At 40.1% G+C, this 23538-nt stretch overlaps 1 protein-coding gene and 2 long non-coding RNA genes across 4 annotated transcripts in view; 1 reads left to right on the top strand and 2 right to left on the bottom strand.

Annotated features, from left to right (window-relative positions):
* LOC135214620 (uncharacterized) overlaps nucleotides 1-23538 on the bottom strand; it is a 56282-nt gene that overhangs the window by 10450 nt on the left and 22294 nt on the right. The gene's annotated exons all lie outside the window — the stretch shown is intronic.
* Nucleotides 2344-9520, top strand: LOC135214948 (uncharacterized). The gene is made up of 2 exons (XR_010314528.1): nucleotides 2344-2453; nucleotides 6604-9520. It is a non-coding gene; the product is annotated as an uncharacterized LOC135214948 (long non-coding RNA).
* LOC135214947 (uncharacterized) overlaps nucleotides 4601-23538 on the bottom strand; it is a gene marked incomplete at its 5' end in the record, with an annotated part of 31924 nt that continues 12986 nt past the window's right edge. The window contains 5 exon segments of the mRNA XM_064249441.1: nucleotides 4601-5234; nucleotides 10830-11015; nucleotides 11310-11437; nucleotides 13150-13351; nucleotides 15067-15269. Of these exon segments, the coding sequence (XP_064105511.1) occupies nucleotides 5063-5234; nucleotides 10830-11015; nucleotides 11310-11437; nucleotides 13150-13351; nucleotides 15067-15269 (891 nt within the window).

Genomic DNA, 23538 nt, shown 5'->3' with positions numbered 1-23538 from the left:
ATCCTATGTGATTCAAATAATCCCCTCTGCCTAAACTTGTATTCCCCCCCCCCCCCCCCTCCCCAAAAAAAAGTCCCCCAAAAAAAAAAAAAAAGTTTTACCCAGGCACATCAACAGAAGGGTAATTGTTTAAGTTTAAGTACAATGGCAATGTTCAACAGAATATTTTATGACTATTCTTCCCTTATCCTTTTGCCTGCAAATAAGAGATATAGGATTTTTTTGCTCCATCATGGATAGTTTAGTCCATCATAACCCATTATAGAATCTCAGTGGTCTGGGTATGCTCACCTATTGGGGCAGTGTGACATTTGAAATCTTCACAGACCAACAGGGTGCCCTCTCCACTCTTTACTCTCCACATTTGATATTTTTGGCACCAGGTCAGCACTCGCCATCATCCCTAGGGGCTAAGGTACCCTTGGTCTTGGACCCCATTACTGACATAATAGAAGAGAATATATAGTTTAGGCCAGTGGCCAAGTGCTTGGACCTATGAGGTCATTCAGAGCTGAAATGGAAATTGACGGTTAAAAAGTTTGAAATGTGTAACAAGAGGAAAATCTCAGAGTTGCTCTATGAAAACAATTGTTACGAGACATCAGAAAATGAGAAGAAACTAAAGTAACAGGAAAAGGAACCACGGCCAACCATGAAAGAGGAAAGTTGCACGCCTAAGGGCCCAAGGCCAAAACGTATACTGCCCAAACAGAACCTTAAGGTAAAGCCTACAGTGCACCACATGAGGTGCGCTGATGGCACAATGAGGGAACCCAATATACTCTTCATGAACTTATTCTTTACTTTGCTTAATAGTAACCGGTTGATATATATTTATAGTTATTACATAAATGAATTATATTTATTCACAGTACATAATAGAAACTTACTACCTCTTGCTTATCAAACACTGAAGTTTAGTAGATTTTTAAAAATTTCCACGCTTTTTTGTCAATAGATTTTGTTATGTTGCATTAAAAATATTTGTTTTTTGTTGTTGCTCTTGGTACTTTAGAAAAGTTATGTCGAAGGATCTCAAGCTCAAAAGTATTCAATCTACATTTTTAAGTGGTCTGTTGGTATATTAATGTAGGTCTTCCACACTTCATAGAAAATTTCTTTATTAATGCTTGCCTGCTTGGTCCTTTCACAGTGATTGAGCTGCACTAACAAGCATTATATTTCAGATGATGATGCACCAGACTATATTTAGTTCATTCAAATTGTACAAAGCAAAATGAATCATCATTAATGTTGTTTTTACACTTTTATTTAACTTCACTTTGTCTGGACTTTTGTGTCTGTCTGTCTGGGTAAAAACTTGTATCTCAATTTTCTACCTGTTCCCTTTGTCCATTGGACTTGAAATTTTGCATTGTTATTCAGTCCTGGTAACAATACAACCTTACATCATAAAAGCATGTTGTAAAAAAACTATTATTATAATGTCTGTGGTTGTTTGTTTGTTTGTATGGTGTTTTTACGTTGTATGGAACCAGTGGTTATTCAGCAACGGGACCAACGGCTTTACGTGACTTCTGAACCTTGTCGAGAGTGAATTTCTATCACCAGAAATACACCTCTCTCACACCTCAATGGAGTGCCCGAGAATCGAACTCGCGGCCACCGAGGTGGCACGCCAACACCATACTGACCACGCCACTGCAGCGCTTTTGTGTCTGTGGTTGTGGTTATAGTTGGGGTTTCATGTAGATATCAGTATGCCTCATCTACAAAAGGCCCTGTGGTAGCAGATTCATTATCACTTAAATTTTTCTGACCATGACAAGAACTAACTTCAAACAGTCCATCTTTTCATACCAAAGTGCTAATACAAATTATACACTTTTTTCTCTTAGGTTTGGGAAGTCCTTCAGGCCAGGGGTTGTCATCAAAATCACACTTTTCTGGACTAGTTACAGTACTATAGGATAGTCTTAGAGCCAAGAGCTTCATTTGAACGGTATGATAAGTGAAGAGCTGAAAATGCAATTGCCCACCTCGTAAATAGTATTTTTACTAAAGTAAAAAGTGACAATTATGTCATTTGAATGAACAAAAGTTTTCCAAGATATTTTTGTTCATAAATGCTTACTGATAAAAATTTTGCTTTTTGCTCTTCCATAATCTGTAATTCATGCTGTACAAACATCGCCTTAGGCAAAGCCGCATCAAAGTATTTGAGTCACAAAAGTTATCCAATGCCAGATTAAACACACTTGGTGTTTGAAAATTACACAATATGTCATGCCTCTCCATTTAAGTTTATGAAATTGAGATAATTTGCCCTTAATTTGATTCATATATTGACATATATATAAATTTTCTTTTTCTTTAAGACCTGAAAAGCAAGACCTGCAAGGAGCCTTTTTAATCCAGAAATTGCCTTCATAATTTTTTCAATACTCATTGTATATTTTGATAATCACATGACCATGATCTTCATTGGCAAGGTAATTGAAGAGCTTAAACTATTATACATAGTTGCCTCCCTTTTACAATGTTGTTTGACTTCAGTAAATAGGGAATTTTGTGGTTTGAATGAAAAACATTTTCCATTTGGATCACTTGAAGAAAAGCGACCCCAAATCACGCTGGGGTTGCTTTTCTTCTGGTGGAAAATATTGGGGTCACTTTTCTTAAGGTGAGGAATTAACAAGGTAAAAAGCCAGTTCATAAGTTGATGATTATTAGTGTAACGACATAAGTGAGACTGCCCAATAAAAGTGCTAACGGGTTACAGTAAGGCCGTGGCGGAACGGTGCTTCATGCCTTATCCGCATATTTTTAAAGATTCTTGGCAAGCTCGGTATGCTCTGGCAAGAGGTAATGTTGCGCTGCGCGCGCTAGCCACAGGGGTTACAGTAGGTTTGATTGGATAATTAATGTTAATAATAATGGATGCTGTATTTCCTGATGGAACAGGCGATTACTGAACATTTCATAATTTTTACTTAAATACTGAACAATAGGATGAAGATTGGAGACACCAACAAGCAGTGGTCATTTATCTTCAGGTGAAAAATATTGGGGTAGATTTTCTTCATTAGACGTATTAGGGGTCGCTAATCCTCAGGTGATCCTTCCATTTTTTTTTTAATTGTGCAGACTATTCACTTTTTACTCCACCTTAGTCTTTAATTGAAGTGTTTTGATCCACAAATAAGATACCTGTCAATCATTTTGTCACTGTTGCTCGTTTGAAAAAGCAACTTATCTTGGCCTCTGCTAAGGCTATGGTTGGTGAAATTGTAAGCAAAATAAGCGGTATCAATTCAAATAATATAGTCTTAATTACGGGACTTACCCAGTAACTATATAGTTTCACTCTCCAGCTATTTTTTACTTATTTTACATATGCTCTACTTCCACTGGTACTTTAAGGAATCCAGTTTAGCCCATTCAGTTACATCTCCTTTGCTGTGAGAATTCAGATGCTTGACATGTGTCTAGGAGAGATCTTATACATTGATCTACAAGTAAGCCACTATAGATAGATTACTACTTAATGTTTAATTCAGTGTGCAATCATCTTCATTCATTGTATGCTACTTAATGTCCTTATTCTTGAGCCTTTCTCTTCCTAGGATCAATCACCTCAAAGTTCTTGCACTGCTTTTCTTGTGGAACTTCTTTCCGTTCATTATAGGTTAAGCCAGTCTTGCGCTGGAAGGGCCTCTTGCTCTAAAGCAGCCAGTAAGACCCATTTCTCTGCCATGTACGTATAGGACTTGTCTCCAAAAGTGTTTTAGGCATTTTTGTTAATCAATTAAAAATTGCTCCATAAGTAATTGTCAGCATCCATTATTCTAACCACAGATTTGGTCTCAAGTGAGTGTGGATGTGTCTGCTCATAATTTTTGTAAGTTGGCTTCAAATTTTCCCCATTTTCAAGGACTTGCTAAACTTTTACAAAGAATGAAGTTGACTTTGTACCCAAAGTGTTTTCAGTGGAGTTGCTATTGAGAACACCATTATCTATTGACTCTGAACACTATTATCAGGAATAAAATCATTTAAAGTAAGATGAACTTCCAACTGTTTGAGACTTTGACTTACAATGCAAGGTGACAAAAAGCTTGGCACAGTACATACTTTTTGTATGGATAGTATATGAAACAAAAATAGTTTTTAAACATTTTTATCTAAAATATTAACAAAATGCACTACCACAATATCAAACACTACAATATTTCCTAGAAAAAGTTCTACAAAAAAAGTCTGCATTGAAATTTGTACTTATTGTAAAAGGCATTTACATAAATCACATTTACAGCACACTTTTGAGTTGATTCAGTTGGCCTGCCATGTAGCTCTGCAGATGTGTCCTGCAGCTTTTCTTCAAATATGATCAAATTATTTCACTGTTTTCAAAGCAAGAATTTTTATTCATTACGAACTATCCTTCCAGCCGAGTTGTTTCACATTCAACTGTAGGTTCACAACTTTTTTTTTTTTTTTTTTTTTTTTTAAATAGGAAACCAGCTGATATGTGAACAGTACATAAACATATACTTTATAACTAGTGAACACAGTTCTAAAAGCAGGGATTTAACTTGGTATATCAAGTGTTTAATTACAGATTTAAAGTTTATTTTTCATCAAATTTATTTTGACTGCATAAACCCCATTTCATAAAACATTATATAATAATTAATGACTTGGTCCAGAGTTTCATTCTAGGCTTACAGGGCTGACCTATAGCATTTGTTTGGACAAGTGTAATGTAAATTTGGACAGCAAACATTTTCTTGAAAAAGAATAAAATTGTAAAGGATGGGAAAATGAAGAAACACTGCAAAGACCTTCAGCTGATTCCCAACACTGCCCTGTTGTAGGTAGTGCCACATTGTTACACTACTTATAAATTATTTATGTGTTACATTTTACTTTAAATAATTGATAAAACTACCTTTAATATGAATTGATAAAACTACCTTTAATATGAAGTTACTTAGCACCCATTAAATTCTGTTACCTGAAATATTTCTTAAACTTCAACATCATTCACATTCACACATTACCCGCAGCAGAAACAGTAATTCCAACCCCACTGCAGGTTTCAGCTTGATTGTGTTAATGAATCGATGTCAGGAATATCGTCAATAGGCAAGTCAAGCAGCATCTGAGCATAAGCTTTGCCTTGTGGATCTGAACGTAGAGAAGCCACACCACCGCCACCTAAAGAGTTTTCTAATACAAAATTAAGGCCATGAATACCGTCCACTTCGTACCTGCAGAGAAAGAGAGAGAGCATGTCAGATTGTAGTCATAACAGAAGTTTCAAGTCCAAAGAGACTTCCATAACATTCCCATTCTATAAACAAACAAACACTTGATATGCAGCACTGACTAAAACAAAGATTGTACCCCAGGTGGGGATGGGGGATGACCAATCTCACCCAGCTGATGCTACCATTGTTTTTGCATCCTATATGTATCCAGATTAGTTTTAAAGGGAAATAAATTGGGATGGACAAAGAGGGTTACTTCCAATATGAAAGGTTAAACTTTGTGTACTAGGAAATATAATAATGAAAAAATTTAGCATATGTTCTTACAACGAAACCAATATAATGCCTGTCATATATAGAATCACTATACCTGGTCCTGATGTCTCCGTTGTTGTAACTTTTTGCCTGAGAGGTACCAAACTCTCGGCCTGATCCCATTCATTGATGCCCATTCATGCATCTGGATAACTAGTAGGCACAATGAGGAGGAGGCTGTTCCCCTTGCTCATTGTTGTAGGATACTGCTGTGGTGGTGTCACTCGTAGCTACCAACTAGTGCCCCTCCAAACGTTGGTAGAAGGTATAGAGAGCACCATCAATAATGCTGTCGATCTCTAGCATGTTGATATGCACTCTGTTCATGCTCGAGGGCCAAGTCCCTGAAATGAACTCTTCTTCCATTGAGAACAGAAGTACGTATCTTGGTGGGAGCTTTCAGCACAACTCCACGAAGGAGATTGTTGTCCAATAGCCACCACTCAAGTGTCTTTCCAAACTTTGTTGTCAATGAGAATGCACCACTGAACAAAAGCAGTTTTCAATGTGAAGGATATGTCTGATGTAAATGTTTAGTGCTAAGAGATGTATAACCGGCCTCTTATCTTCTTGAACCTTTCTCCATTAGGAATAGGCAGCTGTAGAAGTCTGGAGTTCTGGCCTGAGCAATCTAGATCACTCCCTTCTGCTCAAGATGAGCAGAAGGAAGGATGATGTGAGGACTGAATTGGGACCTCTGGGCATCTGCTGCCAAAACAAGATCATTGACTTTCACAGAAAACACAAGCCTAAGATGATTAGGCTGAGCTATCTACTTCATGTATTGTCAGAAGTTATAGTATTTCATTTGTAGAACCAAAACCACTTGTAAAACTTCTCAAGCTATTGAATAATGTGTAATGGAAAACTTCCTTATTTGGTACAAAGAATTATAGACTAGTTTTCCAGGTGTGAAAAAACACACCTGACTGTAAATTATCTTGCTCTGATATCAGATATTACTTTTCTGTTCATAGAAGTTTATCATGTCAAATTTGTGAATATAAATAAGTACCCAGATGCAGCCTCTTAATCTCTCCTCATCTCTACACAGGTGACCACCAAGATGACCGAAGCAGCCAGGCCAGCCAGTGACTAACACCACAGCAGCATCCATTCATGAACACAAGCCAGAGGATTGGCTTTTCATGGCAGAGACCATCTTCAGATCCAAGAAAATCATGTCCTCATCCTGCAAAGCAGACGCCATCCTTGAGTTCCTGCTGGACAAAATTTTCAAGTAGATCGCAGAGTGGCTGGCTGAGCCACAGACCACCGTCACATGTGAGACATTGAAGGCACAACTAAGTTCGTCCTTCAGCATGCCCCCAGCCCTCAAAAGTTAGGAAATTCCTACACAACATAGGAGCAGCGACAGGAGACAAGCCAGAGGATCTTGACACTCCCAAGACTGCAGAAGGGAGAACAAACACGTTTAAAACCAAAAAAGAAGAGTACCAAAGGGCCTATATTTCTTCCATTGGAGAGTTAGGAGCAAGGCCTAAAAATGTAAGAACCATTGCCTAGCAGGCATTTATATATAAAAAAAAAATAAAATGGGAAAAAAAAACTTGCAAGAGGTTTGTAGCAGCAGCCCATACAACCACCACGATGGGCAGATCAGATAAATTGTAAAAAGAAACAAGTTTGCTATTTGCTGTCTGACTTCCATGTACAGGCAGCAACACTACTTGTGTTTTCACAGCCTGCCGACCCACACAAATGCCTCAATTGCACCCCCAAGCACTCTCCAGGTATCCACTGCCAGCAACACTCCAATTAAAATTTATGGAAGCCGAATAGTGAACTTATCGTACACCCGTCAATTCATCACAGCAGACGTTACAATCGCATTACTACTTGGAGTCAGACACCAGCTCACATCACTCCAGTAGCAGCAAGAAAGAATACGATGGGACAGGAGATCTGTCAACTTCTTCAGGAGTTCCCAAAAATATATCAAAACACCATCCTGCATAACCTTACCAGCTCCACAAAGCATAGCATCAACTGTTGCATCACTGTTGTTGCATATGCCAAACAAATAATCCATCATCACCGAAGGTCCACATGTCCCTGCACACTGCATGATTGGCCCCAGACAAAGTGGCACACTCCAAACAATTAATCCAAAAAGCCTCCAGCCATGGGCATTCTCCTTCACATAGTACCTCAAGCAGACAGTACATGGGAGCCCTGCGGCAACTACAGACAGCTTGACGTTGAGACTGTACCAGACATACCCCTTGCCTATCATCTGAGACATAATGAACCAGTTGGAGGAAGACAGAGTTTTCACGAAAATCATCCTTAAGAAAGGGTACTACCAAGTCCTGGTAGCATAAAAAGACAGATAAAACAGCCACCATCACCCCTTCCAGGACAAGCACTTTCAACACTGACAGCTCAACGTCAAGATGGTACCAGACATATCCCCTGCCTATCATCTGAGACATAATGAACCAGTTGGAGGACATAATGAACCAGTTGGAGGAAGCCAGAGTAATCACAAAAATCAACCTCCTGAATGGCACTACCAAGTCCTGGTAACAAAAGAAGACAGATGAAACAACCATCATCAACCTGCTTGGGACATAAACACTTTCAACTACAGCTGTTGCGGCCTCCAAAACACAGGCGCCGCTTTCCAGTGATTTGTGGACAAAATCCTCAGAGAATTACCTGCTGTGTTGTCTACGACATTCTAATTTCCAATCCCAACTACAAATGGCATATCAAGGATGCCAGGAAAGTCCTCCCGAAACAAAGAGAATACCAAGTAGTAGTCTGACAAGATAAATGGGAATGGGCTCAAAGCACAATAGAATTTCTCTGTCAACAACATCATTTGTGCCGAACCTTGCTGAAATAATGGCAACTTTATATGAATTCTTAAAAAGAAAATCAAAATCACTGACTTGGTCTGACAAACAAGAAAAGGCTTTCCAATTACCCAAAAATGCATTTGGGAAGATTACTGCAGAACATTCTCCCATAGGTCCCTAACCAATGGTTGTTGTCCAATGGCATTCTTCAACAAAAAATGTATTGCCAGCAGAACAAAAAACCTCCATATTCACAGAGTTGCTAGCAGTCCACTGGGCCCTCATACATTTCCAGCACATGATTGAAGGATGGTAGTCCTAGTGCAGACAGACCATCAGACGACCTTGGTCTACGCTTTCACAAAAAAGGCAGACTGTCAGTTGGCACATCAGCAGTACCACCTGTCTGCTATATCAGAATTCTCCTGCATGCTCAGATACTGGAATGTCTCCTCCAATAATGTCGCAGACACCCTTTCCAGAAACACTATCAACACTGTCCATATCGTGATATCATATCCTGAGGTAGCAGCAGCTCAGAAGGATGACATGGACCTTCAGTGATTCCCCACCCTCACATGGAGGGATTTTGCAATAGATGAAAACACGAGCATCGCCTGCATAACAAGTACCGGACGTCCTTGCTCCTATTTACCATTGGCACTGAGGAAAAATGCTTCCAATCTCACCCATGACTCATTGGGCGTATCCTGTCGGAACATCTGGCAGGCCATTTACAAGGACATCAAGTAATGGGCTGGAGAATGTCTTGACAATCATCAATTGAAACCACCAGATGGCTAGTGATGATACCCATGAAGTAGCTGACTGCTGAAAATTGTGCAAGAGCATTAATAAACGGAGTCAGTTGGCATGGAGTCCTGCAATAAAACACAAGCCCATGACGATCGACTGAAGCTAACATTTTCAGAAGTTACAACTGTAAGTTTTATAACTAGGTTCATTTGTAATTTAAACCTCTGAAAGCTTTAACTAATTAATTCTTTCCATTACATATTGTGTTGTTTTCCAAGTCACCTGACTTCAAAATTATGTCTTCTTGCTCTGATGTTAGATGTTACTCCGTTGTTGGAAGTTTGTCTTGTCTGAAATTTGTGAATAATACAAATTAAAAAAGTATCCAGACGCTGCCTCTTACTTGCCTCTTCTCTAGTGTCATGGGAATCTCTCTTCAGAGCCATGTTGTAACGCCAGTTTTAGTAGCCTTAATTAATTGAGAAGAAACGTAGGGAGAGGGTGGGGAACTGAGCTGGATACAGTGAGAAAGTCCTGGGAATGAGCATGGGATCTCTGCTACACAAAGTTTTAGGCTTCCTTCTCCTCTCACCATAATGCTCCAACTGTGAAGACAGCCATTCAGGCCAGGGGGAAACATGAGAATGCTTTTCCTCCACAAGAGATACATCCAGTGTGGATCTACCACTAAAGGTGACATACAACAACTACGTCAATCATGACCTTCACACTACTGTCACAGTTCGCTCTCCATGAGACAAAGAACCAATAAGCACAAAAGCAAATAAAAAAAATAAGAGCACTTGCACTTTCGGGCACAAAACTGCACCAGTAGCATATGCAAAGCATTGAGAATGTAACATACACAAACACAAATAACACAATGGAACTGCTAGCATACGGTAAAACACAGAACGAAAGATGTACACTGTATCACAGAACAAAAGATGTCCACTCTGTATCACAGCACAGATGATGTCTGTATTGTGGGTGGAAGAGCAACGAATACCATAGGTTGGACGAGAATGGGCATGCTTTCTTCCCCGTAGCCACCAGGGTACCACCCTGTAAACAGGTTTGGAACATATTGGACCTTCATTGTAAACAGGTTTAGAACATAATGGACCTTCATCTTAAATAATTTTGATGTCCATTTAAGTCTCGGACAATGATTCCAAGATGATTTAGAAACCTACAGTAATTTATACGTTTTCAATTACCAGCTGAAATGAAAGAAAAAATATTACTAGTAGCACCTCAACTTAATGGACACTTTGGGGCTCGAGCTTTACGATAAGTAACAAAGGCTATATTTAAACCTGCACTTGAATTTTTCTAGTAATATAACAAAGACCCTACATTTTAGCCTGCACTTCAATATTTTCTAGATATCTCACAGCTAACAGCAATTCTACAAGATTCCTAACCTAAAATAATCTGTACTTTACACTTAGCTGTTAAAGCTGAGATTTACTGAAAAAGATAAACCATAGCCCCACTAATATGTTAACATAGCAAGAAACAAAGAACACCTAATAATAGAAATATATAAATTTTAAGTACAGAAGTCATGTAAGTTGAGTGTTACTATATAATTTATTGTTTATCACTGCAGTCAAAATCCTGCCTTAAAATCTCCCACAGTGAAGTAGCAAATTTAAGCTTTAATGTACTAAATGGGAACTGCATAAGATACTACCTCTTCACACATTCAAGTGGAGAAACTTCAGGAGGAAATACATGCTGGAAATATACAGCTACAGATATGGATGATAATGCTCTCTTCAAATAAGGGTAGAATGCTGGGTGTCTAGCAATCACACCAATATTACAAGAATCAGCCTTGTCACCACTCCTTGTGAAGGCCAAGTCTGCGACTGTGTAACTGTAAATGAGATGAATTCTTGAAAGGACTAAAGCCTCAATTACACATTTGTATACTACATTTGTATACTATCATCAAAATATTTTTGAATTTAGTTTGTATCAATGGAATTCATGTTATGAACTGTATTGCTGGTTACTTTTTCCATCCTAATAATTTAAGGCTTTATCAATGGTAAAATATTTCTCTAATATTAAAATAATATGATGAAACTTTAGTACCACTTTTGAAATGAAACTGCCCACTAACAAGTATTAACATTCACGACCAAAAAAAAAACAACTGAATGCGCACCTTTTAGAGCCTCTTGAAATCTCTGTTATTTCTGAGACAGGTTGGTCATCATATGCATAATGTTCTGTTGGTACTCCTTTTAACTTATCAGTCCACTCTTCAGTTTTTTCATCAATATTTACCTTTACCTGATATGAAAAAGTGAAGAAGAATTATGTTTCAATGGGGAAAAATTAAAGATCCAATATGAAACAGACTAATTAAAAATGACAAAGCTTTTACATACATTATAATAAAATAATAGTATGCACATATACTAATAATTATAATCCAAAGAAAAACATTTTTAGGTAATCATTCCTAGTTTGGACAAAGGATGGCAACAACTATCTTCCCAAAGGAGGCCGATATCTTACAATTAAAATATGATAAATTCAAGAGTAATCACCATATTCCTACAGCAACATACTCCATATAACAGGTTTTGAATTAGAAAAACTGTTTCCTTGCTCTCAACTTAGGTTGCATGGTCACACAATGTCATTACTCCACTGTATTTTTCAAACATATGCAGCAAACATGTTTGTACATCTGGTTGAACTGATTGTACTGAGCACCAGACATAATTAATGATTATGAAATTAATGTGACCCTATCAATTTCTTGAATCATATTTTTTTTTCTAAAATCTTCAGCCTGCACTTTATGCTTATTTGTACTGCAGATATGTATCTTTATGTTTTAATTATGTATATGAGAGAATAGTCACATAAAATGTACTAATTCTGATTTTCTTGTTTCTTTTCCCAGATATTCCAACACACTACCTCTTGGTAATTATTTGATTTTCCAGTTATATACAGTGTAAAACCAAAGTTAAGCATTTGCTTTACTTGATAGTACTAAATATTTTTATCAGTGAAATGTACTTATGTAATGTAATGTAAAATTTATCAGTGAAACATACTTGTGTAACGAAATGTACTTTGTCAATTTACATATGTACCTAGTTAATTATTTAATGCATTTTCACAAATTCTTAATTATATTTTTTAATTAAACTTATCAGACACTGATGAGAATTTATTTTATGTTGTGAACATAATAATGGGAGTATGTATATATTTTCCCTTATGTTGATACATAAGAAGGCTGATCTTCCACAGTCCAATACCCACTTAATTTGGTGTTGCTGAAATAAATATTTACCTGATAATGCTTTTTAACTTGATGTTATTACCAATTCTTGCCCATTTACTCACTGGACTGACCCTCTGCTAGTCTAACAAAGAACTTCCAAAATACGGCCGATTTGTTACATTTGACAAAATTCTTTGGAATAAAAGAATTAAAAATTTTTATTAGTCTTAATTCACCTCCTTGTTGAAATGCAGAGTAGTATTAGTTTTGACCAATTTATACATAAATGTATAATCAGGTTTAATTTTTTACATTACAACTTTAGTCACCCATCTTGATCATTATGGGAATCTGAATAACAGATTGGCTGCGTAGTCTATTTTCATAACATAAACTCACTGGCGAAGCTTCCACCTTCAGCAGGAACGCTAATCAACACTTAAAAAGTAAACTGCCCAAAATGTTTGACCACATGCCTTTGTTCACCATAACCAATTGATTGACATAACTGTTGCTGATTCTTGACTAAAGAAAGGTGAATGGCTGCTAAAAGGTTGTTACATGAACACCAAAATACAGAATGTTTCAAAAAATACTCAAAAGGAAATTTGAGACCTTGTACAATCTCATTACTTCTCCCCGGGGATCAAGTAGTATGTTAAAATCATTGTTCAGTTTGAGTGATTTGTGATTTTTGCCTACTTGAAAATTTTAGTAGTTACAAAACAAAACAGGAATGGTTTTCAAAACTAAATCTTACCTTACAATCTTCCTTCTTTATCAAAAAGGAGTGAAGTCGTAGCAATGGAGATACTTTGGGTCTTCCACCAACAATTGCTGTTAGTCCAGGAGCCATGCCTGTTCCTGCAGCTGCTATTTCTCGTGAAAATAATTCCAAGGCCTTTTTGTCTGAATGGTGTACAGACATCCATATAACTCCTTCTCGAGGTCCATCTCCTGATCTGTTATAGGAATTAATTATCCTTAAGCTTATCTAATAAAAAAATGTACACAAAAGAATAAGATAAAAATTTTGAGTAGCAAAAAAGGAAAAGAAAAATAATTTTCTGAAAGCATAGCCTAGCTGCGATTCTTCCACAAAGAAGTTACACTTATGGTTCCCCCAGGGTTCCATAAGAAATATCAACCAATTACACAGAATTCTCTTTTAGCTGTTGTCAACCAGAATAGTGCTTGTGCTTGTTGGCACACTTGATAGAATATAAAGGACTCAGGACAGGAGGGCTCTATCTCCTGTCTTATAGCGACTGCCTCGGCCCTCTACGTGCCATTTGCACTCATGTGACAACATATGTTAGCCATCTTCCCCATTACACTCTAGTCTGTCCAAGCAAGCAAATCACTCTGAATTGAGTTAATACAGCGAAATCAACTTACCTCCACCCTCAGATGATTTTTCAAAAGCAAAACATTGATCGCTTTGTTTGTATTTTATAATACGTACCATAGTAATATGAGACTACATACAGTAGGTATTATTGGATACAGTGAAGTAAAGCATAACTTTTTAAAAAATCCAATGAAAAAATACATATTCGTTATGTTTGTATTTTATGAGGGTCTCACGGCGCTTAGGCTAACCAGACAGTGGCGTCATCTATTAAAAAAAAAAATCATCAAGTTCACAACATGACAATTATAAGTCATATTTTGACTTAAAATATAGTGCAACAACAATTCTAATGAACCAATAATGCCTCTGAGAGGCAACAGCCTTATGTCTCTTCACTTTTGGAACAATCATGTGAAGACAATTTCAAAATTTTTCAGTGACTGGGAAACGAGAGCTTAAGGCAGAAATAAAGCCATTTGTCTCTACTATCCCAGTATCTGAGAGTATAATAAATCAATGGGCAACACTTGTTCTTCATTTTGACAGAAAAAGCTCCCAATGGATATGTATGGTGTTTTTACATTGCATGGAACCAAGTGGTTATTCAGCAACGGGACCAACGGCTTTACGCAACTTCCGAACAACGTCGAGAGTGAACTTCTATCACCAGAAATACAAATCTCTCACACCTCAAGGAATGCCCGAGAATTGAACTCGCAGCCACCGAGGTGGTATGCCAACACATACTGACCACGCCACTGAGGCGCTTCCCAATGGACATAGCTACCCAACAATTTGGGACCCATAAGAGAAAAATCTCAGGATGGCCATGGCTGAATTTCATGCTCGACTCCACTTCCACAATACTATTACAACTTCTACTAAGCACTATACTGGAAGTAACTATTGAGAGCTTCCAGAGTCTTCCAGAACAAGCCAAAACACCTATGCTCACCTAGAGAAGCATTCTATAATTTTCTGGAGTGTCTTGCGTCCTTCATATTCTATCACTATGGCAATAAGCACTATTCTGGCCAAGACCAATTATAAGAGGATTTTTTTAGAACAGTTGGTTTGTCTTATGTATGTCCCGGGAGGACATTACAATCTTGGTTGGCTTGTCTTATGGAGCCCTGGGGGGAACCATGAGAGTGTAACTCCTTTGAGGACTCACAGCATTACCAAAAATAGGTTTTTCCTATGTCAAGATCCATTTTATTTTTTATAGTTATTACTATAATAAATATACAAAATTCAAAGCAAAAAAAAATTTAGAAAATGCTAAAGAAAAAAGAAAAGGAATAGTCAAAAGAGATTCATTACCTTCTTTGATCTCCATAGGTGTCCTCAGCTCCTAGAATTTGAATATGAGTCCTAGTGAAATCTTTCATTTTCAGCATTTTAAATATATTTCTACATCTCTGTATAATTGCTTCTGCAGTTTTTATCCCTTTATCTCTAGACTTTGGACCACCAATGCAACAAACTGCGGTCACTTTATAGCCATCAAGATATGTAGCACTGACCTGAAATACAAACCCATTGTATTTAATACTCTGTACATATACTTTTATTCAAAAATAAAATTAACAACTATAATTAAAATGTACATCTTGAATGTTGCCTTTATAAACGAACATTTATTATCAGGAAAGGTAACATGATGAGACTACAAGAATTCAGTATTCTAAACAAATACTCAGTCTTTTTGTTTTCAATTTAGGCAAATGTGAGGTAATGCAAGGTAGAGCATATACTAGTAACAAACTTATAACTGATAAAGAGGTATTGTTCATGTAATGTTTCACTTCACAGTGAACAAGATTCCTGAACTAGGCTCAAGTTCAAGAAAAACTTTAAGTCACATTTAATTAAACTTTTCACTGAAAATTCATATTCCATAGTGCTGTAAGCTCAAAAGACTGCTCTTTTTATATCTAAATTTCGAGTTTGTATCATGAAAGAATTTTTTTATTTCTATGTTACAAGAATGAAAGGTAGCAGCCGTGAGATTTGTACAGCCATCTGAGAGGAGGAATACCCATATCTCAGCTCATGAAGCAAAAACCAAAATGATATTGTACCTCTAACAGCTGTAGTTGTACAAAAGAAAAAATTATCACTTTTCGAAGTAATAAAATTAGAATATTAGGTTTATTAACAAGTTTACTGGATTTTTCCTTGCATTGAGAACAAAAATTAACCCAATAAATGTTGAATGCATCAAGAGGAATGCATGAAACCTATATAAACAGTTCAATTGTTCTCACCAGAAGAGTTATAAAATTGTATATGTATGTACTGCACTTCTCCAGCAATAAATTTTTATTTTTGAGATTGCTTCATTTCTGCACCAAATATTAATGAATACATGGTTACAATTTCCCATCAAACTGAAATAAATTGAAAATGGGAAAATAAAAACTGTCCTAATATGTAAAACATCATTAGAAAAGGGCAAATATTAATTAATATACATAAACAGTATTAGGATAGAGCTATCATAAGAAAAATCTTATCATCAAACTGATTATTTAACGCAAATGGACTGCAATATAACTTGCAACAAAAGACTATGCGAGTTAGAGGAGGAAAGATATGTAGACACCAGGTGTCTGAAAGAGTGACTATAGAAATTAATGTGAGTGTAGCCAGTGGTATAATCAGATTTTCTTGAAAAACTGAATCAACAAGTTTTTTAACAGGATTACCTGATACAAGTACAGTATATCTCCCACAGAACATTTAAAAAATAAAAAAAAAAAACGATAAAAGCCCTAGCTAGGCATATGTGCTTTATGTTATTGAATGAAAAATGCTACAGCAAACCCAAGTGTTCCCAGAATCAGTAAAGAAAGCAGTGAAAGTTATGTGGAAATCAAGACTCAGGAGGTGACTCAATTGCTGCAAGATTTTCAAACACCTTTTAGTTTCCACTTGCAAATTAAACAGGCAGTCCCCTGGGTTACGACGGGTCCGGCTTACGACGCTCCAAGGTTAAGGCGCTTTTCAATTATATTCATCAGAAATTACTTCCAGGGTTACGACGCCTACAAAACTGATCTGCCAGAAGAAATATGACACCAAAAATGCAAAATAATCAATATTTGAAGGTTAATTTGATGAAAAATGCAATAAGAATGCAGTATACATAGTTTTCAATGCACCAAAAGCATTAAAAATGATATTGTTATAATACAATAAAGTTTCATACATACTTACCTGGCAGATTATATACATAGCTAAGACTCCGTCGTCCCCGACAGAAATTCAAATTTCGCGTCACTCGCTACAGGTAGGTCAGGTGATCTACCGGCCTGCCCTGGGCGGCAGGACTAGGAACCATTCCCGTTTTCTACTCATATATTTTCTCTTCCACCTGTCTCCTTGCGGGGAGGCTGGGTGGGCCCTAATCGTATATATCTGCCAGGTAAGTATGTATGAAACTTTATTGTATTATAACAATATCATTTTCATACAATCAACTTACCTGTCAGATATATACATAGCTGATTGGCACCCTTCGGTGGAGGGTAAGAGACAGCTACTACTGGAATAGACAGGTAAACAACATCTGTTGTAGGTATAAATAAAAACCTTGGTTCCTACCTGATAGGTGGTAGACTTCGTGGGTGTTTGCCCCGTAGTCTGCATCACCTCAAGAAACTTTAGCGAGATATGTGATCTATGGCCAAGAATTCTTGTGGAACTGCCGAAGGGGTCTTATCCACTTACTCGGCAGAGCCTGAAAGGACTTTGTCAATGGGTGCTGATCCACTTATATGACAACACACCTTATTAAGGAGCACACAACCAATCCCGACCACCTGATCCTAACCACCATGTTAGTATTAAAAATTGCTCCGAGTTATCCCCAAACTCTTCGCAACAACCGTAACTCAAACCAAATTGCACACGCACACAATAATTTTCCAAAAAAAAATTATACTCATCTGCTAAAAGATATCACAAGAGTTCCTTACTGAACGGAAGTGACTGGCCGCCTGTGCGGTATCTGCACTTGTTCAGCAGAAAGTCTAGAACATATCTATTAGACTTAAGTAGTAAAAATTAAGGATTGTTTGTTAGCTCCTGTACCCAGGACTGTGCCCGCAGACACAAAAGGACCTAAGGAAAAACATTTTTCATAGGTCACACGCACGTCCTTCAAATAGTGAGAAGCAAACACAGAATTACATCTCCATTATGTCGCTTCCAAGATATTCTTCAGTGACATATTTCTCTGAAAAGAGAGAGACGTCGCCACTGCTCTCACTTCATGAGCTCTTACTCTCAGGAGTTTGAAAGAATCATCCGTGCAAGCCTTATGAGCGTCCGTAATTACGTTCCTGACAAAAAAGGCTAAAGCATTCTTAGACATAGGTCTTGATGGATCCTTCACCGAGCACCAAAGACCTTGTCTAGAACCTCCCAACTGTTTCTTTTTCTGTAAGTAAAACTTTAACGCCCTTACTGGGCAAAGAGACCTCTCCGGTTCCCTGCCGACGAGACCCGATAATCCTTTTACCTCGAAGTTTCTCAGCCAGGGATTCGAAGGATTTTCATTCTTCGCCAAGAATAATTCCTTGAAGGAACAGATGGCTGAATCTATATTGAACCCGACTTTGTCACTAAGGGCGTGCAGTTCACTAACTCTTTTCGCCGTCGCCAGTGACAAAAGAAATAAACATTTTCTCCTTATATCATGAAACGAGGCCAATGTAGGGGTTCAAATCTCTCTGAAGACAAGAACTTAAGCACTACGTCTAGATTCCAGTTAGGGGGAGAAGTAATCTTAGACTTCTTGGTCTCAAAAGACCTAATCAGATCATGTAGATCTTTATCGTTTCCCAAATCTAGGCCTCTATTCCTAAAGACGGCCGATAGCATACTCCTATAGCCCTTTATCGTGGCTACGGAGAGACGCGATTCTTCTCTCAGAAATAACAGAAAATCAGCTATTTCTGTTACAGAGGTACTGGAGGAGGACAACTTCTTCGACTTACACCACCTTCTAAAAACTTCCCACTTGGATTGGTAAACCCGGATAGTGGAAGTTCTCCGGGCTCTAGCGATCAAGCTTGCTGCTTTGCTAGAAAAGCCTCTCGCTCTGACAAGTCTTTCGATAGTCGAAAGGCAGTCAGAGCGAGAGCGGGGAGGTTTTGATTGAAACCTCTCGAAGTGTGGCTGTCTGAGAAGATCCTTCCTTTGTGGAAGGATCTGGGGAAGTCTACTATCCACTCCAGCACCTCTGGGAACCACTCTTGAGCTGGCCAAAAGGGGGCTATCAGGGTCATTCTTGTCCCCTTTGAAGTCACAAACTTCCTGAGCACTTGCCCCAGAATCTTGAATGGGGGAAATGCGTAAACGTCTACCTGAGACCAATCTAGCAGGAAGGCGTCTACTGCTAGAGCTCTGGGGTCTTCCACTACTGAACAGAAGACTTCCAGTCTCTTCGAGAGGAACGTGGCAAAAGAAAGAGGTCGACATGAGGAGTCCCCCAAAGAGACCAGAGATTGCGGCGGGCAAACGTCTGAGTGAGGGTCCATTCGGTATGAAGGACCTGGTTCCTCCTGCTCAGCCTGTCCGCTCTAACGTTCCTTACTTACCCTGAACGAACCTCGTCAATAGAGAGATGTTTCCTTTGCGATGGTCTACAAACAGAGGTCTCTTGCGAGTTCGTAAAGGGCATACGAGTGAGTACCTCCTTGCTTCCGAATGTATGCAAGGGCGGTTGTATTGTCCGCATTCACTTGTACTATTTTGTTGCTCACTAACGGTTCGAAGCTCTTTAGAGCTAGGTGTACAGCAAACAGTTCTTTGCAGTTTATGTGCCTAGGACACTTGAAGAGCATTCCAAGTGCCTGACACCTCTCTCTTTCCCAAGGTTGCTCCCCAAACCTTTTTTCCGACGCGTCGGAAAACAATACAAGATTTGGGCTCTGTATTTCCAGGGAAGTACCCTTGTTTTCCCTCAGTGGGAGTAACCACCATTCTAAAGGCGTTTCATCAGAACTGGAATGGGGAAAACTGTCCGAGAGGAGTCCTGTCTTCATGTTCCACGATCTTCTGAGGAAGAACTGAAGAGGACGGAGATGAAGTCTTCCTAGATGAAAGAACTGTACGAGCGAGGAAAGGGTCCCTAATAGGCTCAACCATTCCTCGCCGAAGTACGTTCCTTCCTTAGGAAGAGAGAGACTTTTTCTAAACCTCTCGTTAGTCTCTCTTGAGAAGGAAATACTCGAAAACCCCGAGAATCCATCCGAATCCCCAGATAGACCAAGTTCTGGCTGGGGATCAGTTGGGACTTCTCGAGGTTCACGAGTTTTAATCCTAAGGTCTTTATCAGGTTTAGTGTCACAGTCAGGTCCTCCAAACACTGTTTCTCTGACTTTGCTCTGATAAGCCAGTCGTCTAGGTACAGAGATATACTGATTCCTTTCAGATGAAGCCATCTCGCCACATTTTTCATAAGGCTCGTGAAAACCTGAGGCGCCGTAGACAGGCCGAAACACAAGGCTCTGAATTGGAAGATCCTTCCCCCCGTCATGAAACGGAGGATACTTCTTCGACGAAGGATGGATCGGGACGTGAAAAATAGGCGTCCTGGAGATCCAGAGACACCATCCAATCCCCTTGGCGAAGAGCCGCAAGGACTGAAGCAGAGGTTTCCATGGAGAACTTCTGTTTCTGAACAAACTTGTTCAGAGCGCTGACATCCAGAACTGGTCTCCAGCCCCCCGAGGCTTTCGCAACCAAGACGATTGTAAAACCCTGGGGAGCTTTGATCCAGCACTAGTTCTATAGCTCTCTTGTCCACATCTGATCCACCATTTGTTGAAGAGTATCTTCAACACATGGGTCCTTGTAATTGGCGGACAATTCCCGCGGAGTGACGTCAGGGGAGGATTGTCCAGGAAAGGAATGAGGTATCCCTTCTGAAGCACAGACATCGACCAAGCGTCTGTGTCTATGAGAGTCCAGGCTTCCGCAAATCCCCGGAGCCTGGCACCTACTGGTGTTTTGGAGGAGCGCCACTTCATTTCTTTCCCCTTTTAAAGGGACGAACGAGGCTCTACCTCTCTTCTCGGTCGTTTTCCTTTTAGCGGTAACTCTAGCGGGAGGGCCTCCTCGAAAGGGCCGAACAGGAGTAGACACACCTTTCTTTTCTCCCACCATCGACTGTCTCTTCTTCCTGGAAGATTGCAGGAGAAGATCCTGTGTTGCTTTCTCCGTCAGAGATCGGGAAATATCCCTCACCAACTGTGAAGGGAACAAAAAGTCAGACCTAGGGGCGAATAACAAGGCTTGCTCTTTGCGAATGGGATACTGCTTTCGTCAAGAAAGCGCTAAAAAACAGATCTCTTCTTCAAGAGACCTGCTCCAAATAAGGAAGAAACTTCCCCTGCCACGCCGTCCTGTACCGCCTTGTCAATACAAGACAAAATTGCAAGGAGTACGTCCGGATCTAGCCCTTCAGGGGCATGAGCCTTCTTGGACATCACCCCAAGGGACCAATCTAGGAAGTTGAAGACTTCTAGAATGTGAAAAAGTCCCTTGAGGAGATGATCCAACTCTGAAAGACCCCAAGTAATCTTCGCAGTGATGAAGGCTATGCTCTCCTGGATGCATCTACCAGGACTGGAAAAGACTCAGCTTCAAGCCGAATCTGGGAGAGTGAGACCCAATTATTCTCCCCCATGTCTGGTACCAAATACCTCTCTTGCCCGTAAGTCTAGCGGGAGGCATGCAAAACACTGTCCTTACTAGCTCTTTCTTGGTTTAGCATCCAGCTATCCAGGAGACTGAAGAGCTCTCTTCATAGAAATCGTCGGTCTCATCTTCAAGAAAGCCGACGACTTCAGCGTCTTAGAGCAAGAGAAAGAGAACGAGGCGAAGGAGGAGCGGCAGGGATTAAAGCATCTCCGTATTCTGGAGGAGGAGAGCTGTCAAAACTTTGTAGTTAGACAGCCCTTCTCTGCCGTGAGTCTCGTCCTCTGAGTCCTCTTCTAAAATCGGATCAGAAGGAGAAGCCACTTCCCGTTCCGGGTCTTCCTGTCCAAAAACTCTCTCTACGGGAGACAAACTCCTAATAGGAGAGGGGCTAAGAGAGTGTATAGAGCTCCTATGCTTGGCTGGCTCCTCGTACTTGGCTGGCTCCTCGCGCTTGGCTGGCGCCTCGCGTTTGGCTGGCGCCTCACGCCTGGCTGTTGCCTCGCGCCTGGCAGGATCCTCGCGCCTGGCTGGCGCCTCGCGCCTGGCTGACTCCTCGCGCTTGGCTGGCGCCTCGCGCCTGACTGATGCCTCGCGCCTCTCTAAACTCTCGCGCCTGACTGACGCCTCGCGCCTGGTTGGAGCCTCGCGCCTTTCTGGTGCCAACACCTTGTATGTATGATGCTTGTCTGGCGCCTCGCGCTGGTTGGCTCCAATGCTCTCACGCAGGTTGTTACCTCGCGCTCGGCTGAAGCTGCTGGTCTGGCAGACGTATCCCATCATCGGGAATATCCTCGCGCCTGTAAAGCGTTTCTCGCTTGTCTGACGCTCTAATCCTAGAAGACGCTTCTCGTCTGTAGGAAGACCTCGCGCTTGGGGACTGGCCGCGTTCGCCGTTGTCTGGCGAATCAAAATCGTCCAAAGAGTCTCTATCCGAGTAGATCTCAAAAGACTCACGTCCCACAGGAGCCTCACTCCTGGCGGGAGAAGGAAGACGAGTCTTCTTGACCGGAAGTCTCACGTCTTTCTTACGAGGGGGATCCTTCGAAAGGACTCCTACCAAGGCGGATAACTGTTCCTGCACCGCCAAAATGATCCTCTTGGAAGCCTCTCCTGCGTCCTCTTGAACGGGAGAGGGAGACCTCGACGGTAGTTTTGCCCACATCATGGGACGTCAAAACCCTCTTCGCCTTCTTGATGGAAGGAGGCGCTTCTTCCGAAAAGCGTTCTGGGCTAGAATCCAACACAGGATCTCTCCAGTGCCTTTTCAGGGGCCTGGACAAGTCCGAATCCTTCCACCCTCGTTTAGGAGAGGGAGAAGCGGACGAAGAGAAGCACTCTCTGAGGACGCTTTTCCTATAGGCGGTCCTGAGCAGTCTGTCTATTTACAGAGCCTGCTGAAGGGACGCCTGACCAAGGGGGAATTCTCCACAACCTCCGTACGGCTTTCGACTTTCCTTCTCCTCTGGGCTTGGGAGCTTGGAAGAGGTCTAGGCCTGGGAGCGTCGCAGAGACGGTCAGACGCCCCCTCCACAACACTGGGACACTCACTTCACTATAATCACTTTCACAGTCCTTACCTTTCATGGTAGCCATTTTGGATCTCATCCTGTGAAGAGTAGCTTTCAGTTCAGCAATTTCCGAGGCCGAATCTGAATGTAAAGCCAGTGAGGGCCCTGATACAGAATTAGAATCATAATTAAGAGAAGAGTTTAGAATTATCCAAAGGCTCAATAGGCCTTGTACTACTACCCGCAATCTTAGATGCAGCCCTTCTGACTCTATCCCTTTCTAACTTTTTCTTTTTTCAAGTAAAAAAAGAAGTTAGAGTCTTCCATTCCTCAAAACTTCAACCTCTCACATCATGACAGGTGTTAGAATAGAACAATCAAAACCCCTACATTTGCGACATACAGTGTGAGGATCAACCGAAGCTTTCGGTATCCTCACCTTGCAGCCTACATTCACACACATTCTCACACAACCAATTGAATCAGACATTCTTGAAGAAAAATCAAAAGCAAGTACAAATCCAGTCCACAGTAGCGAAGTGCAAAACAACGATCCAGGTACGTCACCAAA

This window comes from Macrobrachium nipponense, chromosome 46 (assembly GCF_015104395.2).
Source record: "Macrobrachium nipponense isolate FS-2020 chromosome 46, ASM1510439v2, whole genome shotgun sequence".
NCBI lineage: Eukaryota > Metazoa > Arthropoda > Malacostraca > Decapoda > Palaemonidae > Macrobrachium > Macrobrachium nipponense.
Note: the sequence above shows the minus strand (reverse complement) of the source record. Positions and strands in the feature narration are given on the sequence as shown.